This window comes from Betta splendens, chromosome 6 (assembly GCF_900634795.4).
Source record: "Betta splendens chromosome 6, fBetSpl5.4, whole genome shotgun sequence".
NCBI classification, from domain to species: Eukaryota; Metazoa; Chordata; class Actinopteri; order Anabantiformes; family Osphronemidae; genus Betta; species Betta splendens.
This window is the reverse complement of record NC_040886.2, coordinates 6,456,456-6,478,503: the sequence shown is the minus strand read 5'-3', so window position 1 is coordinate 6,478,503 and position 22,048 is coordinate 6,456,456. Positions and strand designations below refer to the sequence as shown.

The window sequence follows — 22,048 nt, the reverse complement described above, 5'->3', positions numbered from 1 at the left end:
CTTAAAATCGCCACTTTTAATCTAAGCACTCCTTTGCATTTCAGCATCGACGCGCACACTGTCACTGTCCATTCCACCATCCCACCATCAGCCTGCTCTGCAGCAGCGGCTCCTCTCCTCCAGTAACTGGGTGCGCGGGGCGAGACGGGGTTGCGTGACTGCACCAACCTCGGCGTTCTGTCGCGTTAGAGGCTCAGAGCCGCTCTGCTGACGCTGTTCTGACAGAACAGAGTGCAGCGAAGACACCGTGGACGCGGCCGCGGCTGCTGGGACACGCTGCACGCTGCACCTGCTTCGCCTCTTGGTGGGAAGCTCTTCGCACGCTGTGGTGTTTTGGCCTCCTGTAGCTTTTAATATTGCTTCAGACACACACACACACACACTGCTGCTACAGCTCCTACTGGCTAAGTTATTGGGGGAAACCCGACGGGGTTCTTATTGCAGCTGACCCACGATGCCGCTGGACTGGGACCAAGTCAACTGAGTGTGTGGGAGTAAACATAGTGGTAATAAGGGAACCAGCATGTCATACGAGGGAAAGGGTCTCCCACAATTCCCAGTATTCCCCTTCAGCAGCTTTAATCCCTGACAGGCATTCATTCTTTCAGCTCATACTCACTTCCGCATCTCACGTGTTTCACACTCGCTGATCCCTGCGGACGTTTTCTGTCAGCGCTGAGTGTCTTACAGGATGTTTGGGAGGTGCAGTGTAAATCTTTCTTCACACCTCTTTCATTCTGTGTGGTGTGGTGTTGTGTGGGTGTGGGTGGTGTTGTGTGGTGTGTGGAGTCGTGAGTGTGTGCGTTGTTGTTGTGTGCTTGACGTTAGCTCTGTGTAGCTGTTGTACCTGTAAAACAAATGAAGTTACAGCCAGAGATGCTGTGAAGCGTCCAGGCTTATATGGAGCAGAGGCTCTGCAGGATAGTGGTGATGTATCCAAGCAAATCACCTGCTTAGGTGGGATCTTCTGTGATCCCACCCTCTTTCGTGCATGTACCCTTACATGGCTCTATGACTAAATCCACTAACAGTTTATATAGTGGCAGTAAAACCAGTGTTATAAATAATGTGCGCCAGCAACTAAAAGTATTAATCACTAACAAAACCAATCAGAAGCTTCATTTCAGCTGGTTGTTTGATGATGTGTAGTTCTGTACGTGACACCCGTGTGGCGGGTCGTTCCCGCTGGCTCGGTGACTCCTGGCGCTGTCGGTAATGCACCTATGAACGCACAAGGACATGAAGAACATGAACCCGATGAGGGAAGATGAGGCGATCTGCGGGCAGGTCGCGGCCTTTTTCCCACTCGCTCCCATCGCGTAGCTGCTCTGAACGGCTGCTCCGAACGGCTGCTCTTCCTCAGCGACCCCTCTGTGGGTTTCACGCTGCAGAACGCGCCTCGTCTCGTTGCACGTTCCGTCAGTAGTCAATAGTCAATAGAAGCGCCTGAGAATGGCTGGATGAGGACGCGTCACCTGTCGGCCGGTTCTGTCCAGTGCAGCGAATGGCTGAGTCCAGTGAAGTGAAGTGAAACCACGGGGGACGATGATATTCGGTCGAGGTCTTACTCCTCCTTTCTATGTGGGCGCTCTGTGTGCGGACTGAGGGCTTTTGTTCCCGTGGTCTGATGGCTGCGTGCCAGGAGTCAGACTTTACTTTGAAGCATGTCTGAGATTATTTTTGCCGACGGTTCCAGCCCTTAGAAATTTCTGCGTGACTTTAGCAGGTTTTTTCTTCTGAGGGTGAAAGATAAGCAGGTTCAGCATGAGGTCTGGCAGCCTCCAATATGCCCTGTTCCTCCTCTGGTCAGCTATTATTTGACTGGGACTCACATAACTGAAGCTGAAACCTGATAGAAAGCTGTGGGGTGTATCACCCCCCCCAAACACACACACACACACACACACTCCCCCCATGCTGCTGGTGCAGGAGGGCTTTTAGCCTTTGCTGGAGATGTGAAATGTGACACACGTTATCTGGTCTGTTACCTGCCAGCACCCCCCCACCACCACCACCACCACCCCCAGATGGCAGGCCAGCAGACGCATCACTTTCCCTCCGTCTGTCATCTGCTCTGTTGCGGAGCAGACAAAGGGACCTCAGAGGTCGGCGGGAGCCCGGTGTGTTTCAGAGGCCGTGCTTTCGCTCTGAACGCGTTGGCACTTTGATTTAAAGTGTTGGTTTCTTTTCTTCCTTTTTTGCTGTGGCTTCTCGTGGAATTCAAGTTGAACCTCTTGCTGTGAGCTCGTGACATTCTGTGAGACGAATGCTCCGCGTCAGCACGGGGATGGAAGAGGTTCTTCTCTGCTCGCGCGTTTTATTAGTACGACTGAGGCAAACAACGAAGCTCGTCTTCTCTTTCCAATAACTTTTCCAATAGCCTGAACCCACCGTGTGCTGCACTTCTCTGCACTGCTCAGTCAGTGTCTCCATAGAACTAGGAACAGAACAAAATGCTCCGTTGTTATAAACTGCATGCTCATCTTTACTCTCTTCATTTCTTTTTTAAGACATAAACTAGAAATGACCATTAATTAAGACAGTCTTGTTTCGATGTTGATGATTCTTGAAGCTTTTACTCTGATGAAGTGTTACAAACTCATTTTATGACTGTTTTCAGGAAGTGTTATCCTTTTATTAGTAAAGACTGTGAACACACTGTCTTTAAAACGTTCCACACATTAAATTTTAGTTTGAAGGCCATGTACAATAAATTGTTTCTTTATTAATGTATTTTCTCCACTTTCTGATACATTTTATCTTGTTGTCCTTTATTTTCACTTTATGATTAGTTTCTTTTAATGACTGTAGTGATGATCATTTCTTTGCTGTAGTGAAACTGCTACGAATGTGAACACCTGTGGGAGAAATAAATGCAAATGCAATGCAACTTCAACTGCACAGCCTAAATCTGGTTCTTTACCGTATTATTTCCTAGAGTTAAAGGTGCTTCGCTTTTCTCCAGAAGCTGCTGGTCATTGACAGCTAAAGTGCTGTCGAGGCAAATAGGGCCGGAGGAAAAGAGAGAGCCCTCTGTTGTAGTAACCGCGGCACTCTGTTTTCTGATAGAGGTGGAGACTGTGCTTTCAAATCCTGTGGAAAATGTCTTTTTTTTCTTCTCTCACACACACAATTAACTGAGAACGGTTCCAGTTCTCTCCTAATGCCCCCCGTTCATTCACAGCCAAGTTCCCGCTGTCAAAGAGCTCCAGTCTTCTACAAAAAATCGGGCCTTTATAAGAACAGGCCTGGTGACACGCACATCCACAGAAGTGTGCCCCATTCAAGTCAAATTGGATAACACTTGAAAAGGTTTTCAGTCATTTTAATGCAACACAATAGAATGCAAATGAATGTGGTTCCTTTCCGGTGCAGCGCTCTTTATTTTGTGTTAAACGCTTAGTTTGGCTACTGGGCATTAACTGAATGACTCCTACCTTTTTGTGCCTCAGCTGAGCAAAAATAACACAAGGTGTTATTGACGTCACTTTAGTGCTTGTTGGTGCTTAATTGATTTGGACCTGGCAACCCGACTCCACTGTTCCACCGTGGCTCTATAGAAATTGAGTTTGTGGGAGCCAGGATGGTGACGTCAGGACGGTGGGAGGTTGTAACCTTTCCCTGTCCGTGTGGCCACAGCTGCAGAACCGCTCCATAATGTCTTTGCAGTCACAGGTTTATGCCCAAAGGTTCAACTCTAATCTGCATTCGGACCATATCACAGGAGTGTTGTGATGCAGAGTAGATCACCTGACCTCAGTCTGGCTGACTGTGACAAGTGTCAAGTAAGAAAGTGAGAAAAAGGTCCTTGAAACAAACAAGAAGTGAAAATTGCTGCAGTTTGGTGAAACATCAGCAAAAAAAAAACAGTGTTGTGTGACATCTATGACTTCTAAACGCTCATAAAGGATCTGTAAATACATCCAGATTAGGATGTTGATGCTGTGAGTTTGCCCAGTTATTCCTGATGCCTAAGATAGTGAAACAATAATAAAAAAGGCTGACGCTCACACAGAGCAGCTTTAGGATAAAGCCCCTAAAGCACCTTAAGCTCACTGCCTCATTTCTCACTGTCACACTAGTGCAGCAGAGGTTGGTAAAATAATATCTATGTTTATATTTAGAATATCTTTCAAGACGATCTTTATATAAACAGTGGAAAAAACTGATAAATGGGACGACGTGCTGCCGACTGGATTCGGACCACTTCATTAACCTGCATGTTGATGTCACTGAACTCTGAATTGGCAGCTTGTTTAAAAATCTACAGTATATGTTTTTATTAAGGAATATTTACATTTGAATTTTATTTTTAAGAAACTTTATGAGGAACCTCCCACTTTTCTGGTTAAAAATCAGAGTGGTGATTGATGGTTGATGGCGATGGTTAGATGAAGCAGAAAAGCATTCTGACTCCCAGTAGTCTAAGCAATGATGAGAGCAAGTCTGACCTCTTGTGGTCATTAATAAGTTACTTCAGAAGAATAAAAGGAAGTAATAATGAAAGATGATGATCTTTTACAAAATAAAATAATTTACTTGTGTCTTTCAAACAACCCATTATTTATTGTTTTCTGGCATGCTACAGTTAAAACCAGCCAAACAGGACATGTAGAGTATAAAGCTACATGTCAACCAGGCACCCAATGACCTGGGTGCACACTGTAGGCATGCCGTCATGGTGCAGCCGTGGCCCCTGCGAACAGCGTGGTCCTTCAGTGGCAGCAGGAACGTGGGCTTGAGCTGGCGCGGTGCCTTCTCCAACTGAAGGTGTTGATGCAGTCTTAGTAAGAGAGATATGAATATATACACAAATGTCAGACAAAACACAAAATAAACTGGGGATAAGAGCTTGTATTATCAATCTGGACTAATGTCTGCTGACTCACCTTTTTCCTTGGCTATGACCAAAGTTTCCTTTGTGTCCAACAATTCACTGTCCCCAATAGTGAACCCTGAAGTAGTACCTCCTCCCAGGAAGCAGCCCAGTAATGGTATACTTTTTTTGTTGTTCTGTCCAGCAGTTCAACAAGCAGCATGTGTTACGCTGAACCAACCAGCTGCCGAAACCAAGCAACTCAGTTAAGCAAACAATCGGTGCAAAATAAATGAGCAGGGATTTACCTTGGGCTAACACATTCATAACTAAACAACTGCTGTACTGTGGTTTACCTTGGAGATTAATACTAATACCAATAATAGTGTTAAGGTATGTGCACATACTTATATATATCGTATACATACATATAGTTATACATAATGTCATACTACTTAATAATAGCCATGATGAGCCACTACGCCCATCCAACAAGCAGAGGAAAGAATCCTAGCAGCCAGGGAGCCCACGCACCTTCAGTTCCAGGAGGGCAGGTGTTGCCACCCAAGCCGCTCACACAGAGCCCCCCAGGCAGAGCTGCAGCAGCCACAGAGACAGCACCCGAGGTCAGAGTGGACCACCGTGGGTCAGCGCTTGCGCCCCATGAGAACCAGGATGGTGTACTTGCTGCTGAAGACACATTAGGAAGGGGGGGTGTCCCGTTTGAGGATCACATCGTCAGTGCTCAGGTTCTCTGGCGGCCAGGGGAGATCTGGGAGAACCCAGCTCAAACCACCATTTGGGGCCTCAGCTTTCACCGCAGGTAAAACCTGGGAGCCACTGAATAGAACATGAAACAGGAAATAAACTAAATAAAGAGAAGACAATGTCCCCATGAAATAACAAGTAATGTGATGTTTTTATACTTCTTATGTTACCAGGTGGGGGCATTGCCAGCGCCCCCTACAGCAGCTAAGTGGGCTCCCCCAGCCCGCCTTCACTCACAGCCCGGACGTGGAAGTGGTACCTTTTCTTCTTCCGAAGCCCCCCACGGTGAGGGGGTAAACAACTCCTGTGGGGGGGGTCTTTGGCCAGCGCTGGGTTAGCGACGCTGCTGGGGCTTCCTGCTCCAGCCCTGTTCACGCTGGTGACTCGGAACTCGTACTCCACCTCACTCACCAGTCCTCCCACTGAGTAAGACGTGTCTTCAAACAACAATACAGTCACATTCAGTACAATCAACCACAACAACGCTCCATCGTATGTGACCATTGGGAAACTAAATGTGCAGTCGGCCTCTGACCTGTGAGCAAGTCCACATGGTGCTGCCTTTCTTCCTCTTCTCCAGGACGCAGCCCAGAACTGGAGCTCCTCCATCGTAGGGCTGGAGGCGTCCAGCTCACGGTCACACTGTGCTTAATTATGTTGGACACTTGAGGCTGGGCTGCTGGGCACGGAGGTTCTGGGTGGAGGGTCAAAGCCGGGTTATGGTCGTTAAGGTTTTGACGCCCACCCTGTTTTATGTGGGGACCCCTCATCTATGTATGCATTTCAGCGTCCAGAAGATCTTGGCATGCATCTAGAATTAATAGAATGAGTAGATATTTTGATTATATAGTTTAAACACTTTCTCAGACTTGACCGAACAACTTAATATGAGTAGACATTAATTTATCCCACATAGGGTCTCATTGTTGTAGGATCCTCCCGGCTCCGCTGATGTTAAACTTCATGCAGCCTGCATACAGCTTTAGGCACCGGCTCCAACTGTGATGGGCCCCTCTCATCATGCATACAGATCTATGCTGTGATCATCCCGGTTCCATTAGTGGTGGACGCCCTTTCATCTAGCATACTTCTAGGCTGTATGCTGGATATTGAGTTGGTTTATAGCCAGCGATCATGGTCTAATTGATGAAAGCTTATCCTGACTCCATCAGTGTTGGACTTCCTTCATCCCTCATCTGGATTTAGCTGAATTTAAACTACAATAAGCTAATATTAAGTAAGTCTCCGGACTGCAGATCTTCTTCTGCATATGTAGTGTGCAGAAGGAGAAAAATGTTTTTAATAATATACTATGTAATATAACTTAATATGAGTATTAAGATTCAATATAGGATGTATAATATGATCACTAAATTCAGTGTCAATTCATAAATTTATAAATTCATTCAGAGTTCATTCCCGCCAACTGCAACGGCTCAAGCGGCTCGTTTATCCAACCCTCAACGACCCCATAAGTGTTCCTTTTTTTAAAAATTTATATTAATAATATCTTTTATATTTTTTTGAGAAATTCCGTTTTTATACTCGTCAAAGCATTATTCAAGACGAGAACAACAACAACAATGCGAGTACAGAACAACTCCTAGAGCCGCTGGTGAGTTTTAAATAATATAGGCTGAATAACATTTACTGTGATGTGCTGAAAAGGGCACTTTTTTTTATAAAAAAAGAACCCGAAATTCAACCCATGGATTTTTTTCCAGCCAACGAGGGCCGTGCCTACGCGCATGCGCAACATATTAGCCCGGAACAACAACAACAGAATAAAGAGAGCGTGATCCAAGAATTGGAGCGCTCACAAGAGGCTCGTGACTAAGAAGACGAACGCTTGTTCGGCGGAGGGGAGCAGCGACGTCCTGAGCGAGATATCGATCGTGTTTCATTCGGCGGGGCCGATTAACACACGCTGTAAACTGTTTCATGGAGAGGCAACACAACACAATATGAATCACACGGCACCGTCCCGCGTGTAATGACCATGCTCCCCCTGCAGAGGGAGCCCGTGTCAGCCCCTCAGCACATAACCACAGTGTTCCGCACGCAGAGGGAAACGCGTCCATCCAACTTTTCAATTTGAACAGACGGCAGCATTGGAACTTGTTCAAGTGCTTCATAATCCCAGGGGCGACCTGTGAGTGTGCAGGCGACCTTTGACCTATAGCTGCGAAAATTTAATTTGTTGGAAGGTCGGGTTTATTTTTTTGTTGATATGCACTTGGATGGTTTTCTATCAATTTGTGCAAATAGAGTCAACACCTCCACCAGTGGATCAGAACCTGACGTACTGCTTCATCTTCAGGTCATCTCACACTCCAGACGGGCCGTGCCTCCCCTGCACCCTTTCACCACTTCTTCAGCTGAGCGGTAAAGGTGATAAACTTCCTGCTGCGCTGCCTTTACATACGGTAAATATATGAACGGCTTAGCTGCCATTTACACAGGCACTATTACCATGCTCCTGCTGTGCAACCCCAGAGGACAGCCAAATGTCCTTGTGAAGATATTTACATGCCCCAGCTCGCACCTTAGGCAGGAAAGCATCTTGTTAGACAGAGCCGTAATAAATGAGCTTGTTGTGAGGAGGGATTTGGTTGGATTACTTTCCACCGAGCTCTAGGAGGGAGGATTTATTATGCTACCCATATGTCTTCATTTGGAAGATAGAGGGAAGATGATATTATTTAGCATAACTACGAAGGAGTGAAGCCTCCGGTCTCGGGGGAGAGACAGAGACGGTAACTGCTCATCTCGGCTGAGCCGGAGGGGGCACGTTAGCGCTGCTGGAACGGGAAGATATGTCCCATCTGGGAGAAACCAACCAAACAGAAAAAACATGTAAAAAGTTTGTGTTGTGATGTCTTTGTCCCTGCTCTCAATATAAAGCAGCAGAGAGGTCTCTGATGCAGATGGTGCAGTCTGAGCATCGCTGGCTTTCACGTCCTTAATCTTCAAGGTGTAGGTCAGAGCGTCCTGCACAAAAACACATACGTCTGGAGAAACTATTTCCATATTCCTTTCAAATACTTTGTCTCTCTGCCATTCACACTGTTCATACTCAGCACAGGGAGCACTTTTTGACCTCGAACGCAGCACTGTCTCTTGGGTTTGAAGTCAAAGAGGAATTTCAGAAGTTCACCTGAAAGTGATGAAGGGGGTTAAAAAAAACAGCTGTGATGTGATGTTATGATTCAAGGCGATGAGACTTAATGATCTCAACGCCTTAATGAACGAGCGCCGTGGTGAAACTGGACACAAGCGCTCGTGGCTCAGGGAAAACAGTGAAGGTGACGCTGAGGGTGCAGAGTGTTCATGCAGTCAGTGACGATGCTGTTTCGTATTTGCCGAGGGAGAAGCAGCGGATCCGCGCCCCGAATTGTAAATAAAGCGCATAGTTGGGAGCAGGACGGAGACGTGGGACGGGCGAAGCCTCACCAGAAACCACCGCATCCTGACGTTCGGATCCTTCAGCTCCAGGACGGTCCAGGGCTTCAGAACACGAAGCATCTGGTGAAATGGAAAACAACTAAGCCACACTGTGACATTTCCCACCTTCGCTGACTCGAGTGTTGCCGTAAAGTTTTATGTTTGAGTCTTTTTTTTTTTCAGCTGCTATTTTAAGCTGTTTTTCATATAACTTTCTGAAGCCCCCCCCTTTTCTCTCCTTATGTGACGGTGTAGTTCCTCAGCAAGCTCTCAGCGTGACAGGCCCACCTCCACCTCCACTTTCTCTTTCATCTCCTTCAACTTCTTGAGGAAGCCTCTGAAGTCGACGTGGAGCCGTATTCGTAGTCTCGTAGTCCTTTTTGTCAGCTCCAGCCAGGATCTTTAACATCTCCTCCTCAGTCGGTGGCTTCTTCTCTCCACGCGGCTGCACATGAAATGGAGATCACACGGTGTTTACGTGTGCTTATATTAGTGTACGCCAGACTCATTGTTTGTGTGTCTGTCAATACGGTGCGCAGACGGCTCAGAAGCATCCTTCCCTGCCCCCCCTGCAGCAGCATGCTGCACCGTGCAGCTATTTATGAAGACGTCGTCCTGTAGATATTTCTGGATGCGTGGCAAAAAAAAATAAAAAGATCCAGGAGCCTGATCAGAGAGAGCTCCATCACAACGTGACGGGTGCGGGGAGTGTCTGCTTTTCAAACAACACATGCATGTTCCTACCGCTTCTTCAGCATCTTTCTGAAGTCCAGCGACGAATCTAGAAACACAGGAGCACCTCTCATCTAGCGCATGGTCTAGAACCTGCCCAGCTTCATGGGAAAGCGATTAGACTCACTTTCCGTGCGGGTTGGAAGCGATGCACCTGCAGCCGTCGGCATCCTTGAGGGACACGTGTTTGATCCCGAGGGTCACGTAAGGCGAAAAAGGAAACCGTGAGACCTCTTCTTCGTCGTTGCGTCATCCGGCCGGAGGGTCCTCCTGCAGGTCCCCCTGCAGTACCGATGCAGACCAACAGGAGGCAGTGCCACGTTGGGGAACGCAGCAAACATCGCGCCCTGCAACTTAACAGTCATCCCTCAGCAGAGAAACAGATGGCAAGGGGAGATGCATATGTCAGCACCCACAAGTTAATTGCTTTATAATAGCTATTTAAGCTTCACTTAAGCTCCCCGGCTGGTACAGAGAAAGTGCTAAATCCACTCCAGAGTGGTTATAGATAAAAGGATCAGAGGGACTTTTTTCCTTCCTGTCTACTTTTACCCATGATGCATGGCGGCCTGTCTGATCTGACAGCACACACTTGGCAGAGACCTCTCGGCCTAACATCCAGAGCCACTGGTCACGATTGCAACATCTAATAATAAATACTAATTTTAGTGCATTAAATAAATACTGTTTCTAGCAACACATTAATAACATAATAATATTTCACTGAGGCCACAACAGCCTGTGACTTCTCAAACCTTGAGTACATGCTGCCTGTTGATGATGATAGAAAGGTGTGGATGTATCAGGCAGTGGGAGCCCACTGGCTTGTTCTCAGTTCACACTGGGCTAAAGGCTCCTCCTGACTTTGGTCCTGAAAACCGCTTTGTCACCTATTATCAGCACCAAAGTTATCACTTATTGAACTGTTTTCACAGGCTTCCTTTCTTTTTTATCTTTGGAGAGCAGCTACTGTAGATTAAGGTCAGCGCATGAATGCTAATGCTAATGTTTCTCTGCAGTGCCGTGCATACGGTGACAGTCTGTCTTCCCACAAGCCTCTTAATCTATAATTCACAGTGTGAATGAGGCTCAAATATCAAAAAGTTTATGCAGAGCAGTTGCGCGTACGACAACAGTTGGAGGTCATCGTCGCTCAGACTCTAAAGTCTCTTTGCTGCAGCACACGTCTTCGTCCCAGTGGAGTTTCTCCCTCTGGTGTCATCTGGAGTTTGCGGTTTAATCTAAAATTAGCCTGCGTACACTTTTCTTAGGCTCTCAAGGGGCCCACGGTGGTTCATGACGTGACGAGACGTCAGTGCTGTTCCTTGAGATTTCAAGGTGCCGCCTGAGATGTTTTTTCTGAAGTTGCTGGAGCTTGAGGACGTAAAGGTGGAGGAAGAGGAGGTCATTGTCTGCTCCCGTCCGCCCCCAGAGCCACGGAGGAGCTGGGCTGTGCTGCCGGGGATGATGGGTGTCGAGCTGGCGGCGGACAGACGCCTGGAAATGACACGCATTTGGTTGTTTACGCCTTACAACATGTCTTTGCATCTTTTTTGCCCCTGAGCTTGTTATTCTGGAGGCGGACGCTGAACTCACCTCCCTCTCTCACCTCGGGCCCCTGTCCTTTCCTTGCTCTACCGTCCTCCATTCAGCGGCGACTACAATAGCGCCTGTGCCTTTGCCAGGCTCACACAAAGATCCAATTAAAGAGGTAATCCAGACACCTGCTGTGGGAGATAACGAAGTGTGTTTGTACCACTGATGAACGCTGGCCTTCTCTTGCTTTGAGTTCGGCTGCATGCGCGTAAGCCGCGGACTGCACGTGTGTGTTATTTCCAACGTCTATGTGTAACGTGTAGGTTTTTTTTTTTAAGTGACAGCCTAGTTTGAGCCTGCAAATGTCATTTCAAAAGCCAACGAGACAATGGAGCGCGCGTGCGGGTCGGCGCGAGAAATGTAAATCCAAAACGCGTTTGTGATTTCCCCTTTTCGCATCCTGCAGCAAACAGCCTCCACTTGGGCGCCGCTGAGCTAATTAGCGCCGCGAGCCTTGATCGCTACCAAAGGAAGCTGCGTTTTAAGCAGCTGCGGTGAACTCTTTGATGGTTTAACTATCCAGTCTGAAGGAGCGGCGTGACTCAAAGCTGCTAAGTGCTGAGCAGGTTGCCGTCTCACAGGGACTTCAGCATCCTTGATCGCCCTCTCGCTCTACATCCAACAGGGCAAATTTCAACAGGATTTTTACCTCCCTGCCCTCGAATCTATTTTTCCAGGAACACCAAGACGCTCATTCATTCCAACTTGTTAAACCAACGCTTTTACCACCGCTGATGAGCCCAGTTCTGAACTGGTCTGGGTTTGCTGGGCCTTCATCAGGCTGGATGAATCACCCCAGTATTTCCCAGAAGGTCAGTTAGTTTGAAAATCCCATGTGGGCTGTCTCATGATAGCATTTTTAACCGTCAGCCGTCCCCTCAGGAGCATGCGGTGATGCAGAGCTTCTAGCAGACGTCTGTCTTTTTGCATTCGTCGGTCATTAAATAGCACCTGAGGGCTCTCTGCTGGCCTCGGGCCTCGTTGTGAGTTATTCCTGCCTTTCCAGTGCCGTCCATGATGCTGTGGGACGTTCACTCTCCTGGGAGCTCGTCCGGATCCTAATCATGGTAGTTATTACAGTGGAGAGGAGCTTTAAGAGCACAACAGGCTGAAAACTAGAAAACACTGAAAGCTAGTGGTAACATGTACTACTACTGTGTATACTTCATATACTACTGGAGGTGAATAAAGCAAGAATAACTGAACTACAGGTAACATAACACAAACAAGGTGGGACTGATCAAACTAATTACACAAGCACCAAACAGGAAGTGATGTCACATGATGAGAACAAGAACTAACAAAAGACGACACCTGAACAAAAACATAAACGATGTGAAGGACGAGATACATGGAAGTCACCTGACTAAACTAGTTCATGTAACGTATCACACGCTGAACACATGAGGATCTTTACTGAGCTTCTCTTGTCTCTAAGAGGTTGTTCCGCCTTTATTTGTGAAGCAGACTCATTCAGAACTGGATGTCGATACCAGTGTTGTATTCTATAGAAGAGCAGCGGGAGCCAGTACACGACAGATATAAACCCCATGAACAGCACTGCTGACTATGATTGGACATGCTGTCCCTCCCCTTTTGTCTCTCAAAACACGATCAGTTTCCTAGCTGTGTAACTCCTAAATGCTTAATTACAAGTCATGGATATGACGAGGCGATAACGGGGGCACTTCGGTGTGATTGTCAAATTTCAGAGAGCGAGAGAATGAAGGAGAGGCACACGTGGAGGGCCCCATTGGCATTACTTGCCTCTAATCCTCTTTGCTCTACACCTGGCTGGCATACTAATGATGGAGAAATGACCTAGATTTTTCCTCTGCACATTTAGACTCTCAGCACAAAACCGTAATGAATAAGCTGGCTGCGTTTTTATTTTGTGCGTCTGCTGCTGTTTTTTTTTTCTTTCTTTTTCTGTCAGCAATGAATCTAAGAAGGAGGCCAAGCCCGGCTGTTCATCGTGGATGAAAGGCGGACTCCAAACGCTACTGGAGCCATTTTGGTCTCACTTTTTCCGGCTTCTTTGTGACAAATCCAATCTGCGACCTGGACACAAATCATACAGTAACGTGCGATCTGCCCTGCTGTTGTGCACTTCACGTCGCAACGGCATTCTGGCAACACATACCTTATAAATACAATAAACACAATTTCAGTTCCAGCTACAATAACGAGTAATCATCACTTGTGGAAGGAACAACTCCATTAACTTTAAAGGTTAAAGTGAATTCACGAGTGACTGTGGGGTCGTTTTAATGCAGCAGGAACTAAAAATAATTTCCGAAAGCTATTTAATATGATGGCAGCTCTGGCTATGTGATGTTAAAGGCTCCATCTGAACTGCAGATGTCTCTCTCAGATGTCTCTCTGGAGACATTTCATTTTCAAATCTGTCTAACGGTGTTTGGAGGAAGCAGCCACAGATGAGTGTGTGTGTGTGTGTGTGTGTGTGTGTGTGTGTGTGTGTGTGGGTCTGGGTGGGAGCTGAAAGGAGAAATGATAAAAGTTAACTTTTCAAACTTGGAATGCTTGAAACCACAGGTTTTAACAACATGTTGACTTTGAATTTATAGAATAAATCTACGTCTATATGCATGTTGTAGGTGAAGAATATGGTCGTCACATTATTTGTGTTTCCCTGTCCACTCTTCTCTCATTAATTTTCTCAACCCTCCCTTTCTCCCTTCACCATATTTTGCCTCTTACTCATCAGTAAACATGGAGCAATGTTATTTCTCCCAGAAGGAAATTCAATAGGGCACAGCAGAGTGGAAAGAAATGCCACTGTGCACCTGTCTGGGTAGGAGGAAGCTCAGGCACACAAGGCAGCTAGAACTGATCCGGTGGGATGCAGGAGGCAAAACCTCTTAATCCCTGTGACATTTTAGCTCAGGCCTCTCATCAAAGCCCGTGAGCTGCTGTGCGGAACAGGGAAAAAAAACAGTGAGTTGGAGGAGGGGGAGCGACTGAAGGGCACGTACACACCACAGCACAGACAGACAATGACAAGCAGCTGTTGGATTAGTCAAAAGTGAGAATGATCCTTAATTCCCCCCAATTAAAGTGTTGATAGAGAGGTCCGGTTCTCCTCTCTCTCTCATTCGCTGACGATGCCTGGCGCCGTTCACTGGTGTCATAACTCAGTGTCATTGTTTGAAAGCTGCCAGAGCCAGCCGGGCACGCGCTCCTCCCCGTGGGCAAGGTCTCAGCGATGCCTAAGCAGACAGCGGGTCCGTTCCTGGATTCATCAAAGCACAAGGATCCTTGGTCGGGCCTATGGTGCCAGATGAGGGACCACAATACAAAAGAAGTTTTATATGTTTTAAACTTTCTATGCTGATTTCACATGAACTAAGGTGCATCATTTAAAGTCATTAAAAGTGTGCAGGTAGCTTGCTGTGAACACTTGCCTACCTAAAGATGATACAGGAAAAACACAGGAGAAAGACTGAAAAAAGCCTGACTCACTTTTGGCTTCAGTCAAATCTTTAACATGAAGACGAATAGAACTAGAACCTCAAAGCCCATGATATTGTCCTGAAACCAAGAGAGAGAGGAGAAAAAACAGAACATAAAGTTAGAGAAGCTCGCCGATTACACACTTTGTATGACTTTCAAACCGTGTGTGTGTGTGTGTGTGTGTGTGTGTGTGTGTGTGTGTGTGTGTGTGTGTGTGTGTGTGTGTGTGTGTGTGTGTGTGTGTGTGTGTGTGATGAAATACCTTCGGTTTTCGCTGCAACAGCTCAAGCAAGGTGAACGCTGTGAAGTTTTTGTGTTTTTTTTTGGCTGACGTCATTTGTTAAGTACTCATTTCAGTAGCGGCCAGATGAAGACCCAAGCATTTAATTTATGCTCTGTGTTTGCTCTGAAGATTACATTAATAATCCACGGAGGACAGAGGATTATGCTTTGTGGTCCCACTGACTCTGTAGACCCAGCTGGGACAAACTAAATTGAGGTCGTATTATTATAGCCCATGTTTTGTGTCTTTGAACCTTTACGATATCAGTCGCTCACTGTAGCAATAAGGGGCGACTGGTTGGTATTAAACTGGGTGTAAACACATGCTGCATGTCAAAACTCCACATTTGGTGTCTCCTGGTTTTATTTCATTTGATCTCTAAATCTCTACCCTCATGTTAAATGTTCACTCACTCAGCAGCTTTTTTTAGGACTTCCACTTGATGTAATGGTGTCATTCATCATATTCAATAATCAATAAGAATTGCATTCTTTGTTTTGCTTCCCTTATCTGAAGAGCAATATGATACAGTGCTGTGCTACAAACCCACTTTGTCAAAAAGAAAATGCAACTCTGTGCTGGTAATATGGAAAACAACAACATATCATCTCGTTATGTGTTTGTGTCTGTTTTTCCAAGCCTTAAATAAACCCCAGCTCCTGTTACCTGACTAGCTGTTGCACTTCCACCGTTGACCAGAGGGCGGCAGCCAAGCGCGCGCCTAGGCTTTGCCTCTGCAGGGTGTTGCCACACGCAGCACACATTAAGCCTCATTATGTGTAATTACTTTATAAGGGGCTGTGTAGTGAACTGCAGTCAAGTTCGGGAAAATATATCTTCACCTTCCAAAATACAATGATACAAACAACAAAACCCATTCTATAGCGATAGCTGAATATTAAAAAAATGCAAGAAAAAATATGCTCAAATATCGATGAATTAATTTGCTATTTTCACTGATGTAACTGATGTGTTATTATAAACGACTGTCGAATAGGCCCCCAAACGTGACATGGTCATTTCAGGTGTAAAGCGAAAGTAATAATTGTGTGTTGCTTGTTACAATTAATTTAGAAACATTACTAATAGTATGCAGATGAATGAGCTAAACACTGTAAAAGTATTTAAATAAAAGCACAATCGTTTCCGTTGAGTTGTTTCTTAATTGCCTGATGAATTGACCTGATGAATAATCAGATTTACGTGGGGCCTTGAATTCAGGGAAAGGGCTTTTGCAAGTTTCAGACTCGGCTATTGGATGATGGATCGCGGTGAGTGCGAGCTTCGTCGTCCCGCCCCCTCCGAACACTTCGCGGGCTTCTCATTGGATGCCCGCCTTGTCGGTCTCCGACCACCCAGGTTCGGTTGTCCCGCACCGTTAAGATGCTCAATTGATGGGCGTACTGAGCTGTGTGCGGTGGAAGGAGATATCCCTTACGTGCTTCGCGGTAGGAAAACAAAAACATGTTCTGTGCTGCTTATTTCACACCACGTCGCCGCCTCCTCCGCGACATCTTCCCGGGAGCTGCGCTGCTTCTCTCGCCTCCGGTGCGCGGCGGCCAGCGGACGTCGGACGATGCTATTGCGGCGTTAAAATAGGAGAAGGGGGGGAAAAAAGCTCAGGAGAGAATATCAAGACAAGGTAGCGGGTCGCTGCTAGCGGCAGTTACGTCCGTTTACTAGTTTGACGAATTGATTGGGATCTCGCTCGCGCGCACGGGGGACTCGGACGACGCGGGCACTTTTGGGGGAACTGGGAGAAATGCACCTGCCGTGAGACAACGGAGCGAGCGGAGCACATGGACGCCTGTCACCAACCCCCGCGCCGATGGAGCCTTCCCGGGGTTCGCTCCACGTCGGTTTAACGTTTACTCGTCCAGGGGGTTTCGAGCCCACCCGAGTGTGAGGATGACAGCTGATCGCCCCTCCTCCCCCGGGACTTAAATAAAAACGCGCTCCATCTCTACGCGCTGCCCTCCGACGGGAAAGCGGTCTCGATTTCAGTGCGTTTAACGATGGATGGAGCGCAGCGCCCTGACATTTGGCTGGCTGCTGCCGCAACCTTTCCCTGATCAGCTTATCCCCCGCACCTGCCACTCCGACCGGGATTTCTCCAACAGTAGCCCGTGTCATATTTTACTGAAGGGCCTCTTGATTTGATTTGGAAGTATTAAAACCATCCGTCTTCTCAGTCGCGTCGCGGTGCTGGGAACGCGCTCGTTGGTGCTGATCTGTCCCCCCGTCACCTCCAAACTCAACTCTCCTCTGGCTCTTTGACGCCTCGCGTTAAATCCACGGCCGGGGATGATCCTCGACTAGTTGATGAATTAATCGGCGTCGCGGTGTCAGCAAAGGCTTGAGCTCCGGGGGATTTGTGTAGATTATCGCCCGACTGCTATTTTGTTGCACTCTGAAGTGAACTTAGCGGCTCCGGAGCCTCTTCGCCGCCGCCGCGGCGACTCCGACGGAGGGGCGCGCCTGTTTACAAGACTCGCCATTCACGAGGAAAGTGAGAAACCGGCTCGCATTCATAAGCGATGACTGCCGCGGAGGTGTTTGGAGCGAGACCTGAGGATACGGCGACTCTGACGTTGTTGTCACCCCGTGGCACCGGGGGAACGAGACGCGCTTCCCGGCTGTAGTTGGCGTAACGTTCCGCGGTCCGCTGTGACGGACGGAGGCAGCCCGTCAAAGACAACCCCCCCCACACACACACCCCCACCGCCAGCCAGACGCGAGACACCGACGACGATCAGCCTGGTGGCCACCGGAGGATGTTCGAGCCAGGATGCTGCGCTTCCCCGTGAAGAAGATCCGGAAGCAGTTCAAGCTCCTGCTGCTGCTGGTGCTGCTCACCTCCGCCGTGTGGTTCACGTACCTGCACATCAACCAGGGCAAGACCATCAAGCTCCACTTCAACTACGGCAAAGGTAGGCATTTACGCAGCCTTTCCTTTTAACAAGATGGAGACGATTTAAAAGGTCATTTAACACCTACTTTGTGAGTACTGTACTGATATATCAGTGTAAAACCACTGAGTACTGCGGAATCCTGTAAGAATATTATAAGACTATTAATATGACAATACGGAGGATTATAGTGTCATAAAGCTGGAGTCAGGCTCACCCACGGGTCTAAAAGCAGATATGGGCTATAAGAAGACTCAATACATAAGGTCAGTATTAACTGACACACATAATCTTACTTATTTATCACAGATGTTCTCCCTGCAATAACTTCCCTGCACCCGTTCTCCTCCGGCTGCATTGTGGCGGGCACAGCTCTCGCACGAGCAGAAGCAACACACGGAGGCAGCGTGTCTCATAAATTAACAATAGTTTCCTTCTGGTGGCTGAGTAAAGAGCGCTGCGGTGTCGGGGGCCGGCTTGAAAGCCAGGCGGCCGCCTTCGCCATTAATAATCAAAGGGCCGTTCATGAAGGTGGCTGCAGAGGTCACAGGCGTGCCAGCGCTCCTTGGGTAATATTAGGGGGGCGGGGGTGGGCAGGTCTTCTACCTGCTGCTGTCACGCTCCACATCACCGAGGCTCAATCGCCGCATCAGAGTATCGCGAACCGGCATGAAAATAATACTGCTAAAAGCACGTTAGGCGGTTTGACGGCGTGGCCGGCCTCCTGCAGCTGTCTGTGTAAGGCGATATCTGGCGATTACGGTGTCCTTGGCCCCGCGGCCTCCGAGCCGAGCGCTGGGGCTTCCCCAGCAGTTTAGGGGGCGAGAGCTGGCAATCGCACGAGCGGCTGACAGCTGCCGCCGCGGCCTGTTGCTTCTCGGCCAGCATTGAGGATGGAAATGCAACATAGGGCATACATACTGTAAACCCATAGGCTCAATGTGCACGTAGAGGTCAAAGTTACTGTAGATCCTGTTGAACCGAAGTTTGCTGCGAGTCTCACTTTTTTGGACTTCTTCCTCCAGTCCGCCTTTGTGTTCAGAGGAGGGAAAGCTGTTATGCTGTGCCGGTCTGCGTGTCTAATTGACTGTCTTCCATTTAGCAGGCCTCTGAGCAGGTCAGCTCACTTAACCTCTTATGAATAACATGTCCCCTCTCACACCGAGGCTTTCTAAGTGAGATGTAACCATTACTGAAAATGGGGCTCTGTGAGGTGTGTAAATATTCATATCTGGCTGCCAGGATTCTCTCCACACGCGGATTCTTCATTGATTCGTGGCGCTGAGGTGGGGCAGGTAGAAATAATGTAATTTCATTTCTGGCCTCAGTCCTCCCTTATTTGAATATGAAAACACGATTTGTTAAATTCCCATCCTTCTTGGCCTGTTTTGGAAGAAGCTCATTTCATCAAATTAAATTCCCTCCTTGAACAGGCACACGTTCAGACAGACAGATTGCTGCTAGTACTTCATCGAATACATAATGTCTTACTGGCAGATGACCAGTAGACTTCTGAGAAATCCCAGCATCCTAACATAAAGTGCCCCACTGAGGCTGTGTTCATGCACCGTTGCTGTGAGCGTGTGTTCTTGAGCCCGGTCACCTCCGTTTGCTTATGCATTGGATGAATGGTCAGTCACGATGAGACAGTCCCTTAAAGTCTGAATGAGCCGCTGCACTGGAAAAGCGATGTGTGGGTTTCTTCATATCCTACCGTGGATGTTATGCAATGGAATCCATGGCCTTGAAGCATCATCAGGTCATTTCCACTCAGAGTCATCGTCATGCAGAACGCCAAGTCAGACACAGCTGTATTGAAGTGGGCCGTCGCTTTCTGCCGCTAAATTATTCAGCCCTGGTGAAGCTGTGTGATAGACTCGTGATGGGCCCGACTCTTGTCGTTTTGGGATTTTACGGAAATTAGAGGCATGAGGGAGTGAATGATGCACCATCAGAAAGCTTGAGAAGTGAGACCATGTGACAATTTTGAAACAAGTAGAAGTGTGAAAGTTGAAATTAGCTCCTATTTCATAAAACATGTTTACTATAAAAAGTATAAAAAACTGTAGGGCAGAGGGTTTATCACTGTTAGCATGTATGTTTTACTCAACCTATCATCTGGTTAGTTAATAGCTAGTTAAATACAATTACAGCGCAATGAGCCAACGTTTCCGAGGTCCCTCCTCTCTACATCGCTAAAGGCCGAGGTACAGTAGCTGTTGCAACCACGGCGATGAGGAAAAAGCCAAGAAGGTGTAATGAAACCGCTTTGAGCTCTTGCACTGACCAGGCCAGCCTTCATTTAAGCCGAATTTCAATGAGGAAGTGTGTTGGCAGGCCGCGCCGCGGTGCATATTCGATGAGTGCCACATTTATGCGCCCACCCAGTTGCACAACAGCCCCCCTGTTATCCAGCATCAACAGGTCTGCAGAGGGGGCGGGGGAGGCTGGCTGCCGCATACAGGCCTCTATTGATCAGCTGGGATTACACATGTGGAAGCACGCACATGTGTATACACTTTACCACCCCCAGTATATATATATATATATATATATATATATATATATATATATATATATATATATATATATATATATATATATATATATATATATATATATATGTATGCATGCATGTAAAGGCAGACCTAGGACAGATGTACACCTCATATCATCACAAATAAGGAAGAAGTCATAAAGAGGAAGTCTCAGGGGCTGCAACAGATTGGCTGCCTGGTCGCCCATGGAGACAACATATGGGAGCGGAGCATGTGGTGTTGGGCCGATGGTATGTTTTGGAGCGTATTTCACCAAGACCAATGCTTTCACAGGTTACAGCGTGCATGGATTAAAACTCAAAATATACGACTGGAACAGCGTTGCGTTACATCAACATGGCTTCAAAGTTAATATCTTAACATTTGGACCCTGGGGTATGGGAGCCGTTTTCTATCAATGTGGATTGGGGTTGTTATTGTATGTCAGCAGCAGCACCCTCAGGCTGACTCGCTGTCATGGTAACCGTGCCCTCACATGTCACATTCCCTAATTTTAGCTGGTGGGTCGTCAGTCGGTGGGTTTTATCTCAACCAGAACCTCTTCGGTGGTAAAACGGCCACAGACTGAATGCCGGCCGCTTAAACACGTACAGAGCATCATTTATTCATGCGAGAATGAAAACTGTCTATTACCTTTTATGATTTGTGAATAATGCAGCCGCTTGGCGCCCACTTGCACCTTTGATGAAATGGAACATTTGTTACTGGAAGCCAGAAGAATAAAAGGGGGGGAACAGAAAAGACACAAACAACCTACGTGCTGAACAAGAACCAATTCTGGACTGTGTTGTGTAACTCAGGTGATTTTCTGACACGGTTGAACGTGGACGCTTTTGTGGGCGACGCTGAGCCCAGCGTGGGTGAAGGCTCCGAGTCTGCACCGGAAAAGTAGTTTGGGCACAAGCTGGGGACAAGCGCGAACCCCGCTGGGCAGAAGGGCTTTAAAAGATCACTGCCATTGGGGACGACTGGGCTTTTGTATCACAATGGAAAAACTCTCTTAAACACATGAAAGTGGAACAAAACTTCTTCAGTAGAATTTTTAAAGGAGTGAACCGTAACATCAGAGCGGTGGTTTTTTTTTTACAGACAGAAGTATCTTTGAGCTCTTGTTTGACGTCATTGACCTTGTCGTCCCACTAACAACTCACTGGACATTAGAACTGCCTCATGGTGGGGGAGGCAGGGGGGGTGATCGTCGTTTACATTTTATGGCACGTGTTGAATGGACTCGCTCTCTCCCACGTGTAGGTTCTCAGTCCGGTCACTTTGCTTATTTCGCTTTATTAAGTGCACGATTTAATGTAAGTGAAAGCCCTGCTCGAAGCGACACGCGGCCAGAGTGTGTTAACCTCGGGGTTAATGAAATTTGTGTTGGCGTGGCTAACGAACCACGGCGCAGGTACCCCCCCCCCACGCAGACGACAGCTCTGGCTCGCTGCCTCGTCCGCGCCTCGGGAGATTCTGA

The 22,048-nt window shown here is 47.4% G+C and overlaps 1 protein-coding gene and 2 long non-coding RNA genes across 4 annotated transcripts in view; 1 reads left to right on the top strand and 2 right to left on the bottom strand.

Annotated features, from left to right (window-relative positions):
• Positions 1-4,562: 4,562 nt before the first annotated feature.
• On the bottom strand, positions 4,563-7,288 carry LOC114857640 (uncharacterized). 2 transcript variants are annotated; one of them, XR_005897854.2, is made up of 5 exons: positions 6,120-7,288; positions 5,743-6,021; positions 5,351-5,656; positions 4,890-5,060; positions 4,563-4,783 (listed from the first exon to the last, which is right to left on the bottom strand). It is a non-coding gene; the product is annotated as an uncharacterized LOC114857640 (long non-coding RNA). The 2 variants fall into 2 exon arrangements; XR_005897853.2 differs by having other exon boundaries at positions 5,844-6,021.
• A 4,473-nt stretch (positions 7,289-11,761) lies between these two features.
• On the bottom strand, positions 11,762-16,685 carry LOC129604254 (uncharacterized). Its single transcript, XR_008694987.1, has 3 exons — positions 16,552-16,685; positions 14,840-14,908; positions 11,762-14,645 (listed from the first exon to the last, which is right to left on the bottom strand). It is a non-coding gene; the product is annotated as an uncharacterized LOC129604254 (long non-coding RNA).
• b4galnt4a (beta-1,4-N-acetyl-galactosaminyl transferase 4a) overlaps positions 16,473-22,048 on the top strand; it is a 90,368-nt gene continuing 84,792 nt past the window's right edge. Inside the window, exon 1 of the mRNA XM_029154303.3 lies at positions 16,473-18,043. Coding sequence (XP_029010136.1) covers positions 17,902-18,043 — 142 coding nt within the window. The 5' untranslated portion in view covers positions 16,473-17,901. The remainder of the gene's footprint in view (positions 18,044-22,048) is intronic.